Source organism: Siphateles boraxobius, unplaced genomic scaffold (genome assembly GCF_051911475.1).
Source record: "Siphateles boraxobius isolate OS27281-9 unplaced genomic scaffold, OSU_SipBor_1 6, whole genome shotgun sequence".
NCBI classification, from domain to species: domain Eukaryota; kingdom Metazoa; phylum Chordata; class Actinopteri; order Cypriniformes; family Leuciscidae; genus Siphateles; species Siphateles boraxobius.
In genome coordinates, this window is record NW_027509186.1 from 38,281,085 (window position 1) to 38,297,452 (window position 16,368).

The 16,368-nt window shown below is 38.5% G+C and overlaps 1 protein-coding gene across 2 annotated transcripts; it reads left to right on the forward strand.

Moving 5' to 3' along the window:
• The first annotated feature begins 1,078 nt into the window (after positions 1-1,078).
• LOC143715443 (uncharacterized) lies at positions 1,079-15,154 on the forward strand. 2 transcript variants are annotated; one of them, XM_077207246.1, is made up of 3 exons: positions 1,079-1,284; positions 9,643-9,776; positions 13,992-15,154. In XM_077207246.1, the coding sequence occupies exons 1-3, from the start codon at positions 1,280-1,282 to the stop codon at positions 14,771-14,773; spliced, it is 921 nt and encodes a 306-aa protein (XP_077063361.1). In that variant the 5' UTR covers positions 1,079-1,279; the 3' UTR covers positions 14,774-15,154. The 2 variants fall into 2 exon arrangements, with proteins under 2 accessions (XP_077063361.1, XP_077063362.1); XM_077207247.1 differs by lacking the exon at positions 9,643-9,776.
• Positions 15,155-16,368: the final 1,214 nt, after the last annotated feature.

Genomic DNA, 16,368 nt, shown 5'->3' on the forward strand with positions numbered 1-16,368 from the left:
CAAAACAAAAATAATTGACAGATTAGGTGGATGAGGGCGATCCTCGCTCCAATGCGGGACAACAGGTCATCAAGTTGGGCGCGGGACAGGCGGAAGTACCGCTGAAAGCCGCCGTCATCCAGGTGCAGCTCCTGGAGCGAGCCAATGGTGAAACTCGCCACACTGGGTTCGCCTTCGACGGGTGAGGAGGACACACATACGGCGACGATTACCCCTACGCTGCCGTTCTGCTCTCCAGAGCAAATACAGAGCGGTGACTCTCTCAATGAATGCTCTATCAACATAAAAAAGATGGCTTTCGATTCTGACGCGTCGACGCGCGTAAATTTCGCTTCAAACTTTTGTTTTTACGCGCGTCAGTTTCACTCTTGACACGCGAATTAACACAAAGTGGTCAAGCGTCAAACTAGACGCGGTAGACGCGAATTTGACGCGCTATTCGCGTCCGGTGTGAACGCAATAACATTAGAATATTTCAATCTTAAAAAAAAGCTTTTTTAAATCACAAAATTAAAATAAATTTTAAAAAACACAGACTAAATTGTAACTGGTAAGATGAAGCTGAGCTTTGTGTTTGGCCTACAGTAGGCTATATAGCTACGCCTAAATTTGATTACCCCATTACAATAGCCACTTTACAGTTATTGCTATCATAAAATACACTTAAGCCTTGTAGGTTTACAATTCTAAATAAGGCATTCTAATGTGCAACAACAAAATAATTAGCTATATATATATATATATATAAAATAAAAACATTAACGTGCTTTATTATGTCTTTCAATTCAAACAAACACAATTAAAAATTGATATTTCCTTTAAAGACATTAAATTTACATGTATATTATTGTTTATTTTCCTGTCTTTTTTTCCATTTGTGATAATATTCTCGAACGCATAAACAGCAGCACACAATAGATGATGTTTGCTGTGGTTGATCGATTTGATCCATGAATGACCTCTGCGTAAGAAACGCGTGCAAAACGCAATTATGCAGATTAGATAAACCTGGATCAAATTAGTGGGATACCGTGAAATTCAATTATCTTTTATTTGTTAGGGTCATTCAATTCAGGTGTTGGAGTTTAATCTCCGCTTTTCTTAGCGTCTGAAACAGGTCTAAGTTCAAGTTAATATTAATCGACGAGGCTGTAACCGTGTAAGAGTTTGAGTGAAGGAGTTGTGGCGTGTTTTCGCTGGATATTTTCAGTCTGGATGTAGTTTCCACACGTCAGAAATGATCCCGATTTACAGAGTGTGACATGATCCAGTTTGAGAGATGAGGTATTTAACCACTAATTATTAATAGTTTGTGCTCAGGTTTAGTGTTAATATTGAATAAGTTTTTAATGTAAGAATTGATGTTAACATTGACTAACAATATTAATTTACAATGTGCTATAATGTAGAGGCAATGCTGGTGCTCTAATCTAGAGCTTAATTTAGTCTTTAACTTGATCAGTGTGTATAATAATTGATTATTTGACAAGCCATTTTAGCTTAAAATGATCCCAGCGTTACTTCTTGTAATTGCGTTTTTACTAAAGCCTAACAATTCCAATTAGAGAACTCTGCAATTTAATTCATATTGTAGAGTGATATGACTCATACCCCCCCGCCCCCCCCCCCCCCCAAATCCAGCCTTTGTCGCTAACAACAACAACAACAACAACAACAACAAATTAAAATCTATCAAGAGCAAAATTAATAGAATGGTTATTGAGTCAGAATGACCACTCATACATATGAGAAAAAGAAAATAAATAAATAAAGACAAATATTGTATAAGAAATTATTTGATTATAAATGCCCAAAAAGCTGGCTGGCCTATTACTGACTGTGGAATAGCAACCTGTACGTTAGAAAGAGATGTTTTTAAATAAACCTATTCTGCCTTTAAATCTTTCCTGCATGAATTTCTTGTAGCCTATACTGTTTTTTTTCTTCTCATGGCTAAATAACCAAACAAATACAAGCCCAAATTAGGGGTATGTGATATTGACAAAATGCATATATTTGGGGGGGGATTTATTTATTTATTTATTTATTTTTGTCAAGGACAAGGTGATATCTTGCTGATTGTTTTTGTGCTGGCTGGCTGGTTTAGGCCTGTCTAAAACCACCAGAAGGTGACAGCTCAATCCTGTCTTAATGAATGATTCATTGAATCATTCATTCAAATGATTTGTTCAAAATGGTTGATTCATTTAAAAACTAAGCAAATTACTGTCTGTTTCTCAGTTTTTGTCTGTACTTTTGTTTTTGTGGACTTGTGAAACGTCATAAATCGCTGCCCAGGTACTGTTCCAATAGGCTTTATGCCCAGCTTAACTACTTCCTGAACTTCAGCCAGCTCCTTTGTTTCCTGTCTGCCATTATTGGACAAACTGATTAATCCAGGTGTGCCTGATTATTGTTACTGAGGCCAGGCACACCTGGATTAATCGGTTTGTCCAATAATATACAGTTTGTATAAAGTGATTTAACTTTTCCCGATGGTCTAGTGTTAAAACAATTCGCAATATATTGCAATATCGAATGGCAATACTTGTTGAATTGCAATTCTTAAAAAAATCACAATACATATCGTATCGGCACCCAAGTATCGTGATAGTATCGAATCGGGAGGTAGGTGTATCGTCCCAGCCCTATTAGTAACGTATCTGCCATTGCCATTAGCTCTTGACAGCTAGGCTTAGGCTACAGATTATGGTGGGCTATTGAAAAAAACGCATACAGTAATACAGTAACAGAAAACTAGAGTTGGAAATAGTGAAAATATGTAGTTTGAGCATTTATTTATATAAGTCCTTTATCAATTAGGACGTCTTCCCCAGGCTTCATAAACTTACTTTCCATCCTGCGACTGTTTGATCTCCAAAGTGACATCTCCGCTCCGGCATCTATGCTTAGGACTCGGTTGCAGCTGGGTCTCAACCATAGACTGTAAAAAAATATGGACGTAGTGTCCGTGACGTCACCCGTAGGTTTCTGAAGAGTGCTTTTGAAGCCTAAAGTAGGCGGGGCCAACCGTCGCCATCTTGGCATCGCGTCAGCTCTCGTCACTCCCGGATAAAAGAAAATGGGCAAAGAGGCGGAGCGTGGGTGGAGCTGAGGTGCTAATGCTATGTTACTGGCCTCGTGCTAAAGTGACAGCTGAATGTAGAAGTAAAGCCAATAGTTAAAGTTCATGTTTTTGCCCTTCAAAATACTATAATAATTAAAAGACGTAACTAAAAGTGAGACTATGTGTATCGGGATGCATTATTATTCTGCTAGTTAAAAATGTATTATCATGCAGTAACTTACAATATTGCTCTGAGCTTGTGCGTGTGACAGTGATTCATGCGCATACATGTGAGTCAGCGCGGCATCGCACGTCAAGTTCATCAAGAGCTTTATTCAGTTCAGTTGATTTTAAAATCTGATTTTGGCCGCTTCTCAATTTCTCAAATGGGTTAAACCAAAAATATTACCTCAGAAGTTCAAGTAAATGCACTAGAAATCCGCGCTCATTCAAGGGTGTGTATCTATTGCATGGACGGAGAGAAAGCACTGACACCTGCAGGATTTTCTCACGGTACTTTTTATTTAACACTTAAAAGTTTGAGAGCAACGGTACCGCATAATGAGTGTAGCCTGTACAGTATACTCCAAAAAGCAACGAAATTGTCAGACATCCATTAGTGCATGCGAGGAAAACAACTGGAAATACAACGCTGGTTGTTCTCTCCATACTAGACACCGACGGAATCCAACGGCGTGGGCAAAGGTATAATGCGTGTATTAAATTGTATGAAATAATCCCGAAAAAAGCACAAACACTGCAGAGATGGCAAGTACAGCAGCTGAGGGTGACGTTAACAGAGACAAACGTCGGCTAGCAGTTATAGCAGCCTCAATCCACCAGTCACGCAAGTGGCCACGCCCTTAATTATGCAGAACTTTAAGGCTTAATATAATTTAAACGGATGAGGTGTAAAAAAATTCACCCCCCTCACAGTTGTCATGAAGGGCAAAATTAGCTATATAGACCAAAACCACTTTTTGCTCCAGGCTGTAAACATATTTTTTTCTTCTGTAAAGTTGGGGATTTTAACATGGGGGAGATACAGATTTGACTCACTTTTGCAGCCTGCCTCAAGCGGTCAGTCGATGAATTGCAGTTTAATTGGTTGGTTTCAAGAGAGAGACGGGGAGGTTGCCGCTTGGTCTCAACCCCATTTTTTCCAAGACCTGCCCCATTCTACTTCTGATTGGCTTGTAATGTATGGAATGCCAAAGCTGACTTAATTAAAAATAAATAAATACATAAATAATTATACGAATAAATGTAAAAAAGAAAAAAATACATAAATAAATACATAAATAAATATACAAAGAAATGTAAAAAAGTACAAATAAATGAGTATTTATACTTTTATATCCTTATTTATGTATAATTCTATTTTTTCACACAATTATTTATACATTTATTCATTTATTTATTTTCACTTTTATTTCCACATTAATTTATGTATATGTTTTTATGTCTACTTTTTTTATTTTCAAATTTATTTATTCATTTATTTATTTCCACATTTATTTATTTCTTCATTAATTTATTTCTGCATTTCTTTGTCCGCATGCTAATGAGGGGGGCGTGTTTTACCTCAGACATCAGCAATCGAGCTTAGAGTGGCAGTGCTGAAGCTTTGAGGCCACAGTGACACCTTGTGGTGTGACCAAACGAAACGCAAGAGGTGTGCGGACAATATCACATTTTAAAGGTGCATTGTGTGATTTTTAGCGACATCTAGCGGTTCGGCTGCGAGTTGCACTAAGGGATCAGCCCACTGCTCACCCCTCCCTTTCGAAGAAGCTACGGTGTCTAACATGGGACAAACAAATCGTCGTCTGAGACAGCAGAAAATAGCCAGAGTAAGCCAAGAGTGTGTAACATTGTCACTGTTTCTGTACCACTGTCCATTATAAACCACATCATGGATAAAGTTGACAAAGCCATAGTCAGGTGAGGATCAAGGGTCTTAATAAATATTATAATAATAGTAATCAGCTGATTGTCTCACAAACGTAACCAGCACATTTCCCCCCACATAGCAAACCCATAATATAGGGAGGGAGAAGAACCACATGAAACTCTGCAACTATATATTTTTTCTAGCAGGGTAAAAGTTTAGCTGGCTTAATATGAACTGTTACTGTGGCTGAGCTGGTTAAAGCGTAAACCCCTGTTTAAACTCGACGCGTCCGCATGAGCCCAAAGGTGTGTTCGGCAAAAATGGCATGATTGTACAGCGCACGCGCCTCCACATCCCCTTGACACCATTTACTACACACAATAGGCTTTTTTTCTCTGATTTTGAAAACTCTTCGCGATTGACTTAAAATGCTTCCAAGATCGACTTGTCGACCGCGATCGACGGGTTGGTGATTCCTGTAACGTTACTGTTTTAAGGTCAATGACAAGAGTACTAATCAGCTGTCTCACGAACGTAACCAGCACATTTATCCCCACATAGCAAAGCCATAACACAGTGAGGGAGAAGAACTAAGTTACATGAAACAATCCAACTACATATTTTACAGCACTGACCAGGGAAAAGTCACTACTCACGGTGTTTATGGCTAGCTTCTAGCTTTCTGCTGCTTCTCTTTCAAGGTAATGACGAAACGCGCTCTGTAGCGCTGTTTGTTCGCTTTCGGCTACGGTAGAAACATGACGTCACAATATGTCGACCTTCATAGAAGGGGATTCCCGCGGTTATGTAGATATAAATGTCTCATTCTAAGGTAATAAAAACATTACGGTTTATTAAGTAAGTTCTTTATACACCACTGAAAACATAGTTATGGATGTCATATTGCATTTCTGTTAGTAGATACTCAATTTTTACACATTGCACCTTAAGTCATGTATATCACCCTAACTGTATGTAGGGTAGGCTATATAGGGTTAACACACATAGCACACATGAACAGAAACTTTACTTCAACGGGTCTGATAGCAGACACTTGGACATGGAAGCGCATGAAAGTATTCACTATTAACAACAATGTAAACACGGTGGATAGGGCTGATAAGAGCTTGCGTTTATTTTCGATGAGACTCGCACACCAGCGCAGAACGCGGAGAGAAACCAGCGCACATTTCACTGACTCCTACGCAAGCATATTGATCAATGAGTTTGAAACGCGACTCAATACACGGTTTACATTCACGTTTCATAAATTCGTATGTATAACAGGTGACAATTCAAATGCTTAAAACACAACCCATATTTCATAGATGCTGCTCTTAGATACTGATTAATCACAAGTCATCAATTTGGAATTATTCTTAAATCAAACAAAAGGGGCTCAAGTAAACGCAGCTAGTGAGCCACGCATCTCACCCCATGCAGTGGAGGACAGAAGCATCATCATGCCCATTCAAACAGCACCTGTCGTGTCCATGGTCGTGGTGATATTTCCCCCTATAAATTGATCTTATATCTACCCAAACCTTATTAAATAGGTAGGCTATACATCATCAAATATGTCAAGTTCTTAATATTAATCGATAAACTACTCAGTTATAATTATAATAAGGCACTATGCTGTTATCAATAAAATAAAATTAACAAAAGTCATTAAAGTCAAAATCCAAAAGAAGAGAATGCTTTTACACTGCAATTTCAATTGCTTAAAAGTAATTATGAGATTAATGAAATGACTCACTCGTTTAAGACAGTGACTTACCGCCACCTACTGGCTGTTTTAGTTTCATATTTAACCATACAATTTAATTGATTCCATCATTTCATATTTCTATTTTCATTTGTTTTCAACAATCTCATAACGACTTTTACTTTCTACCTATTTAATAAGGTTTGGGTAGATATAAGATTAATTTATAGGGGGAAATATCACCACGACCATGGGCACGACAGGTGCTGTTTGAATGGGCATGATGATGCTTCTGTCCTCCACTGCATGGGGTGAGATGCGTGGCTCACTATAGCTGCGTTTACTTGAGCCCCTTTTGTTTTATTTAAGAATAATTCCAAATTGATGACTTGTGATTAATCAGTATCTAAGAGAAGCATCTATGAAATATGGGTTGTGTTTTAAGCATTTGAATTGTCACCTGTTATGCATAAGAAATTATGAAACGTGAATGTAAACCGTGTATTGAGTTGCGTTTCAAACTCATTGATCAATATGCTTGCGTAGGAGTCAGTGAAATGTGCGCTGGTTTCTCTCCGCGTTCTGCGCTGGTGTGCGAGTCTCATCGAAAATAAACGCAAGCTCTTATCAGCCCTATCCACCGTGTTTACATTGTTGTTAATAGTGAATACTTTCATGCGCTTCCATGTCCAAGTGTCTGCTATCAGACCCGTTGAAGTGCAGTTTCTGTTCATGTGTTCTATGTGTGTTAACCCTATATAGCCTACCCTACATACAGTTAGGGTGATATACATGACTTAAAATGTGATCTTGTCCGCACCAGGGACGTGCACAGGAATTATGAGGGGCAGTTGCTCTGACCTGAAAAAAGGGCTTCCTGTACATTCAGTTGTGCTTATTGCTCGTCTTCAGTTCTGATGGTAGGCTACGGGCAACTACGCATGATTTGAGGTATGATTGCGTAAAGGGAACAGGAATTCTGGTAGGGAACAGAATCGACTGCTAAACCCAGGGCCGATCCTGAACTCCCCCTGGGGCCCTAAGCAAAAGGGGCCCTCTACCTGACCTGTGACGCCGTGAGCTATGTAAACCATTTGCCATTGCCACACAATCACACCTGACACTTCAGTGCTCCCAATACAATCCTCCCTCCTTTAAACAAAACAGTCAAAGAATAAGTACAACAATATAGAACAGAATGAGGTTCAAACAAACAATATTTATTGAATAGAGTATTTTCTATAGAATGTTAACATAACAAGTGAATATTAACGTAAACATAAATAAGAAGAAAATAATAAATTATAACCCTGAGCTTTGGCTTTTGGGATTAACTTTGGTTCTCTCTACAGCCTGGGTATTTTCGGCATCAGTATGATTTTTATTTATTTATTATTATGCATGTTGAAGCAATTCTTGATTTATGGTTATTATTTACCGAGGGATGTGCATCCATATTGACCAGTATGTCCAGCTAATCAACATTTTAAATTCAATATAGCCTATAAATCAATAGTCAATCAATGTCAAATTGTCAATACATTGCTTTCTATCTTGCATAATTAGTGCAGTTGTTTAGAGTTTTTAACTACACTGAGACTAGATAATCAGTTTCTTGTTTTATAAATGTGACTTTGATTGGGAGTGCCATCATTCACGTGCATGTATTGTACAGTATGTCTGGTCTCCACATATTTCTGCTTGAAAAATGCGAGTTTCATTTCGTGCACGCGCATATGAACGCACGATAACACACGCGACGCGGTTATGTTTTCCGAGCTGCAGTAAACAAACACCGTTGCACTTTGTCGTTTATCAAAAACAAACGTAATATTTTTTTTTATTTTACTCTCACTTTTGTCAGGCACAAAGTGATGCAAGAGATGCACTGCCTGCCCAGCTATAGGTTAGCAAGACCGAAAAACATCAAACTTTGCTGACATCAAACTTAGAGAGGAGAGAACACAAGTTTACCTGATTGTTGTTCCCGCAATTCACTCTCATGGGTTTTTTCTTCTTCCTCTTTTCGTGACCAGAAGGATAGTATCGCTTCATTTTGTCATGGATGTTGTACACATTAATTGACACGCTATGACACGAGATGGAGGCGGGGCCATAAGTAATTTGTGGGGTCTTACGCACCAGTCGCGTGCAGCGCTGCAGCCACGTAAACAGTTTGCCCTTCCCTTACTGACTTTCAAGTTCGGTGCACGAATGGAAGTGAATGAGGCTTTGCGATTTAAAAAAAATAAAATAAAAAATGTATCTAGGCCTATGTGAAATTCTGCAGCCATTGTACGATTTTTTTTTTCTCGGAAGGGCAACTTGAGTCGAGAAGGGCATATGGGCAGTTGCCCGGGAAACCTGAGCAACCCCCCTGTGCACGTCCCTGGTCCGCACACCTCTTGCGTTTAGTTTGGTCACACCACAAGGTGTCACTGTGGCCTCAAAGCTTCAGCACTGCCACTCTGAGCTCGATTGCTGATGTCTGAGGTAAAACACGCCCCCCTCATTAGCATACGGACAAAGAAATGTAGAAATAAATGTAGAAATAAATAAATAAATGTAGAAATAAATGTGAAAATAAATGTAGACATAAAAACATATATACATAAATGAATGTGGAAATAAATAAAAGTGGAAATTAATAAATGAATAAATGTATAAAAAAATAGATGTGTGAAAATACAATTATACATAAATAAGGAAATAAAAGTATACATACTCATTTATTTGTATATTTATTTATGTATTTATTTATGTATTTATGTATTTTTGCTTTTTTACATTTATTCGTATATTTATTTATGTATTTATTTTTAATTAAGTCTGCTTTGGCATTCCATAGTAATGTTAGTTTGGTTGAGCCTGAAAGCTGTGTTCCTCTCATACCATTGATAGGCAAACTCATGAACCTGAACGTGATATCAACAAGTTTTCTTTTTTTAAATGTAGTATCTTTTTTTTCCGCAGCCAAATGCTACACGGCGGAGATCCGGCATGCTGCCGGAACACTTTAATCCCTCATTTTATTAAAGAGGAGATTGAAGACATGAGTGATACAGAACCATCCAGAATAAAACATGAGGATGTTGAGGAACAAACAGGTTGGTGTCCATTCTTTATTCTTGATTGTTGACTGCTGTGAAACATTAAGGTAACAAAGCTTTAGTTTAACAGATCTTGTGGCTCTGATATAATGAGCCCTATAATTAATATAATAGTTATAATAGAGAGGATGCAACATATTGATCATAAACTTGTTTATACTTGTTTTATCCAAAGTGACTTACAAATGAGGAAAGTAATGGAATCAATAACAATATGCAAGTGTTGTGACCCTTCCCAGTTTAGTCTAATGCAGTACACATTGTTTTCTCCCTAATAGATGTAGAATAGAATTGTTGGCTAATTAATGGAATAAGTGTTGGCAAAAAAGATGCATCTTCAGCCATTTCTTGAAAGTGGCTACGGACTCAGCAGCTCTGGTTGAGTTGGGCAGATCATTCCACCAGCAGAGAACCGTTGAGGACCATGAAAGTGATGTTGTGCCTCTTTGGGATGACACCACAAGGTGTCGTCTACTTGCAGAATGCAAGCTTATGGATGGCACGTAAGTCTGGAGTAATGAGTTTAGGTTAAAGGGAGCAGTGCCAGTGGATGTTTGTAGGCAAGCATCAGTGCCTTGAATTTGATGCGAGCGGCAATTGGCAACCAGTGCAATTTTGTGAGGAGAGGAGTGACATGTGCTCTCTTCGGCTCATTAAAACCACTATAGCTGTAGCATTCTGGATTATTGCAGAGGTTTAAGAACGCATGCTGAAAGGTCTTTCAAAAGAGCATTACAATAGTCCAGCCTGGATAGAACAAGTGCTTGGACTAGGAGTTGTGTAGCATGCTCTAATAGGAAGGGCCTGATCCTCCTAATGTTGTATAAGGCAGATCTGAAGGACCGGGCAGTTCAAACAATGTGGTCTGTGAAGTTTAACTGATCATCAATTACAACTCTAACTATAACTCCTTTAAGATCAGCCAGGAATCTTGATGAACCTATAGCTGAATGGAGAAGTTGTGATAAAGTGTTGGGTTGGCCGGAACCACAAGCAGCTCTGTCTTAACAAGGTTTAGTTGAAGGTGGTGGTCCTTCATCCAGCAAGAAATATCTACCATGAGATGCGAGCAGCTACCAACGGATCATCTGGCTGGAATGAGAGGTAGTAATGTCATCAGAATAACAGTGATAGGAAAAACCTTGTTTCTGAATGACAGATCCTAGGAATGACATGTAGATGGAGAACAGAAGGGGTCCAAGCACCAAGCACCCCCCCCGCCCCTCAACCCCCCCCCCAACCCCCCGCCCCTCAACCCCCCCCCAACCCCCCGCCCCCCGGTAACCGGTCCTAGTGTAGGTCATAAACACCGTCTCCCCATGTTATATAACGGGACGTGAGACCAACTAAACATTTAAGTTACACTTCACATATCTTTAATCCAAAGATAGTTTCTGTCATTTACTGTAGTTTTTATCACGCTGATGTAATTTCAAGTGTTTGTTTTTAAAATAAGTTGTTTTTAGTTAGTTATTTGATGCTATAAAAATGGCGCGGTGGCGCCATGATTGACAGCTGTGATTGACAGGTTCTCTGAGCGAAGTAGTAACTGAAGCACCAATGGACTTTTTTTCGGGATCTTTGGAGGACTGAGGAGATTGGGGCTTTAAATTTAATATCTAAATTTCTATAATTAATTATTTCACACCGACATAATGGGTTGTTCTGCAGTAGAATGTGCTAACCGATCTGGCATGTCCGATCAATCTTTGAGTTTTTTTGCACATGCAAAATAAATTTATAAATTATAGGTGCTAACCTAGCTGAAACAGACTACATGAGCTAAATATGAAGTTGATTTAGCTGTCCACCAAATTGTGATAGTTGTTTAATTGCAGTAATATGAGTAGGCTACTCATATTTTACAGTATAGGTCCTATATTAACACATTAATATATCCTATACTATAGGATATATTAATGTATCCTATACTATAGGATATATTAATGTTACTTTTTAAATATGACTGTGGTTAGTAGTATTGTTGTATTTACCTTATATTAACGAGGTACTGCAATCAGCAGACATCAAAATTGGAGCAGAACGGAGCAGACAGGCCACTTAAAAAAAGTGCAGGGTGTGTGCTTGTGATTGATTCAGCGAAAGTGAGGGCGGGGCGTTGATTTCGCGGCTTTACTTCCTGCTCACTACTGCACAGGTCTGGTCCCGAAATCGCAACTGTGCAGACTCAAGTCCCAAGATGTCAGCGCCATATCGGGACAATGGCAGCTTCACTTCTCGCCAATGGAAGAGAGCGAGGGGGCGTAATCCATCTTTTTTTACAGTCTATGGGATTGATAAGAGGATTTGGATGTTAACTGCGTCAAACGATCCGAAAAGACAGATCCAGCAGGATGAGAACTGAGGATTTGGAAGTTGCTCTAGCCAGTCTCAGAGCTTCAGTAACTGATAGCAGGGCAGTCTCAGTTGAGAGTCCACTTTTTAAATGAAACTGGTTGTTGTCCAGGAGGTTGTTCTGGTCAAGAAAGGCAGAGACTTGTTCAAGTCTTTTTGCAATGAATGGAAGGAGGGATAATAGTCTAATTTTCCAAATGTGCTGGATTTAGAGTGGGTTTCCTAAGCAGTGGGGTTACCCGAGCCTACTTAAATGCTGTGGGAAAGGTACCGGTGTGAAGAGAGTTGTTCATGTAAGTGCTAGGGGTGGCACGATCCGCCTTTTTTGCCTCCGATACCTGGGACTCAGTATTGGCCGATACCAAGTACCGATCCAATACTAAAATAATAATTAAAAAAACAGTGCCAAATAACCTAATAAACTGTATCTGTATGCCTCACTGTGGGGAAGAGACTGATTATTATTTTGTTAAAGGCATCAAAGCTTGACTTAAACATTATTTTCCTTACTTTGTAAAACAATATACAGACAAAATATACTATATAATTAAAAGACATTTCTTTTAAAATTTTAAGTGCAACTTTTTAATGAAGCAGCAACATATGATAGATTGGACAGAACAACTAAGGCTATCAATAAACTGCCATTGTGCAAAAGTATTGTAATATGAAAGGCTCCGATTCAGAGCAGCACGAAACACTTATGCGCATCCCGTGCACAGAATGATGTGTTTGAAGCAACATGGAGTCACGGCGCGCAGCACTTCGCATTGAAAAGTTCAAATCACAAAAGTAAGATATACATTTATTTATTTATTCATTAGTTTGAGCCTTTTAACAGTTTCATTTCAGTTAATGTGCGCGTGAAGAACAAATATATCGCTCTCTACTCCAGTGTTGTGATCTAACAGACACCTGGTAGAAAGTAACATGTGAAACTCCAGCAAGTTAAAGTTATTTTATGCAAACCATAGAACTTTATCTACAGATCTACAGTATAATAATAGGAACATTGACTCATCTTGGAGAGAGTTTCATCGTGTTGACTGTCGTACCCGAGCGCGACGCGCTGTTTGAATGCTGAATGGAGAATGACTGACAGCCGCAGCAGAGGGAAGCACTTCAGTGAACTTGAGTTTAACGACTTTAATCTGTACCTCAAATTAAACTATATGTAATGGCTTCAGAAAACTTGGAATATAGTACACGAAAACATTATATTTTATAATGTTTTTGTGCCTTTTGTGTTGTATAACAAGAACATGCGTACAATATCGGAATCGGAGATTGGATGGTCTCGTCTGGTCGATACCCGATCTGGCAAATATTGGTAGTATCGGAGCGATAGATACTGAGAAGGAGGGGGGGGGGGGGTGTTAGCTGTAAGATGTGGGTGTCAGGCTGGTGGTGGTTTTGTTTATGAAGGATGAGAGTAACGCATCCAACTCCTCTAAGAAACTGCCAAGCTGACCTGGAGGACAATAGACGACTACAAAATGGATTTTAATAGGACTGGTGATAGTAATCAAATGCAATTCAAATGAGCTGTTGTCACAGAGATGGTAAAGGATAAAATTTCCAATCATTGGAAATGAGCGGAGCAGTACCTCAACCCCTCGCAGTCAGGTGAGGGGTGTGTGAGAAAGTGAAGTTAGTGGAGAGGGCAGCAAAATCTGACATCTGTTTGATTGTATTGACAAGGGAATGACAAAACTAAACTTTGGCACATTAAAGATCTGATACTTGATTCTCAGAAAGATACCTGATCTCTTGTTTTCTTGTATTAAATCAGGGTTCACTTCAATTTTGACATTTATCCTTCTTGAACTGATTCTAACTACTAAATGTTTATTTTAGGCCAGATGGAAGTGAAAGAGCAAAGTGAAAATCTACATGAAGTTGAGGACGAACATTGCAACAAGAAAAATTTCAAACAGCAGCAGAAAACGCATAATGATGTGAGAGATCATGTGTGCTTTGACTGTGGGAAGAGCTTTACTAGAACTGTCAGTCTGAAACAGCATCAAAGAATTCATACTGGAGAAAGACCTTACAAGTGCTCATATTGTGACAAGTGTTTTGCTCAGTCTGGAACTCTGAAATTACATGAGCGAGTTCATACTGGAGAGAAGCCGTATCACTGTACTCAGTGTGAGAAGAGTTTCAGAAGTAAAACTGATCTCAACTATCATCTGCGCGTTCACACTGGAGAAAAGCCATATAACTGTGATCAGTGTGGTAAAGATTTTAAATCAGTATCAAATCTAAAAGAACACCTGAAAATTCACTTAAAGAAGAAGTCTTATTATCCATGTTCATTTTGTGGTGAGTTTTTTACACGACTGGATCATTGTAAACGACACCAGAAAAAACACACTGGTGAGAAAGATCATGCGTGTTTGGACTGTGGGAAGAGCTTTACAAGAGCTGACCATCTGAAAAATCACAAAAGAATTCATATTGTGAAAAAATATTACAAGTGCTCATATTGTGACAAGAGTTTCACTCATTCTGGAAACCTGAAAACACATGAGCGAGCTCATACTGCAGAGAAGCCGTACTGTAATCAGTGTAAGAAGAGTTTTAGATATAAAAGAAGCCTTCTGACTCACATGAAGATATGTCGTAAGAACATATGAGCAACATTTTGTTTTCATGTCAAATACATTCAAGTAAACTGTGTGAAATTAACTAAATATGGTGTTGCTCCTAAAAGCACAAAATCATCTAGTTCTACTTTGTGATTTTGGTGAAAAGCTTAGAGAACTAGGCTTGTATGTAGTTTGATTAAGGAACTAAAAGAATGATGTTTGAAGTGTCGGAAAAAAAATTGTACAGTGTCAATTATTTCTACCTTTCTTAATTACTTTGTTAAATCTGCTTGAATGAGACATAGTAATGGCATTTTCTTATTCACCAATATTTCTTGTTCACAATATTTTGTTCTGATTGTACAAGAGTCAGAGGTTAGAAAATGAGACGCTGTAAAATGTTAAACAATAAACAAATTGCAAAATTAAGTTGCAATAAAGTTTCTTAATTTACAGATGGATAAAAATTACATCAAATCAGTAAGTTGCAAGTGTGTACAAATATAAAGGATTTAAAAGGCAAACTTTAACCTCATTTACTGGTGTGTAATTTTGATTTGTATTGAAGGGGGGGGGGGGGGGATTGGAATCCACTGCTGCTTCAATGTATATGTACTGATTGATTATAATTAAGGTATTAATCAATATTTTTCCTTCTAAATATCAAATGAGTTGAATGACTTCTCTAGAGATTTTACTTTGGTTATAAACGTTACCTGTGTGATCACTGAAATGTTCTTTTCATGTATTCTTTAATGTCTGTATTTGATATCTGAATGCAGTGCTTGCTTATTTAACCCAGCTTCCAGAAATGAAATAGGGACTTGTTTTGTGTTTGAGAAAGGTCTTCAATGTGTTAAAACATATAGGGGTCATTGAAGCCAATAGTTTAAGGGGCCATTTCGTTGTTAAAGCCTTATTTTCCAGATAGACTAAAGTTTAGCTATCCTTGAGAGAAAGAACGCATTATCTTGATGTTTTGAGAGGACTCTCCTGTTTATAGTTAGAGCCGGGCAAAATCCAACCTCGGAAAAGCTGTGTGTCTGTGTGTGTGTTATCTTCTTGGTTACAGGTTAAGGAACCACTGGCATTATTGGAGATTGGCTGAGTTGTTGTTCTGGGCATTCTGGCGCCCAGCAACCCAAATCTGCGACCTGGAAGGTCATGATGTGCCTAACTTCAGCTGCATAATCGATGGAGATATGCTTCAGTCTATCTGTATATGTGTGGAAAATTACTGTGTTTATCTATTTCTTAGCCAATGAGAATCTTTCATCCTGTAAGCAATGACGTAGCTTAGACCTTGGAAATGGTATAACTGCTGTGATCTTTGAAACTGTAAGCGGGGCGGCCTACGAACTCCTGTGTGAGTCTTGAAGCTGACTTCTGCTGATGAAACTGTAAACTATCTTCAGTAAAACTTTTCTTTAATTTTTTTATAATTCTGACTCCGGGTCTTCATTCTTCATATCTGGGTCTTTGCCTGTATACCCCTTACAGTATCATGCAAGGTTAATGCAAAATATTTATTATCTGAATCACCATTGGCCTGTTGCATGAAGCAGGTTTCAATTGCTACCCAGGTAAATTTGAGATTAGTTTGAGCAAGCTTTGTTTGTTTTGTTTTGTTTTTTAGCTCAAGG

Bases quoted from the DNA above. Each gene is read 5' to 3' on its own strand.
- LOC143715443 (XM_077207246.1), top strand. The intron at 9,777-13,991 runs GTTGGTGTCCAT...TGTTTATTTTAG, and splicing joins GGATGTTGAGGAACAAACAG to GCCAGATGGAAGTGAAAGAG.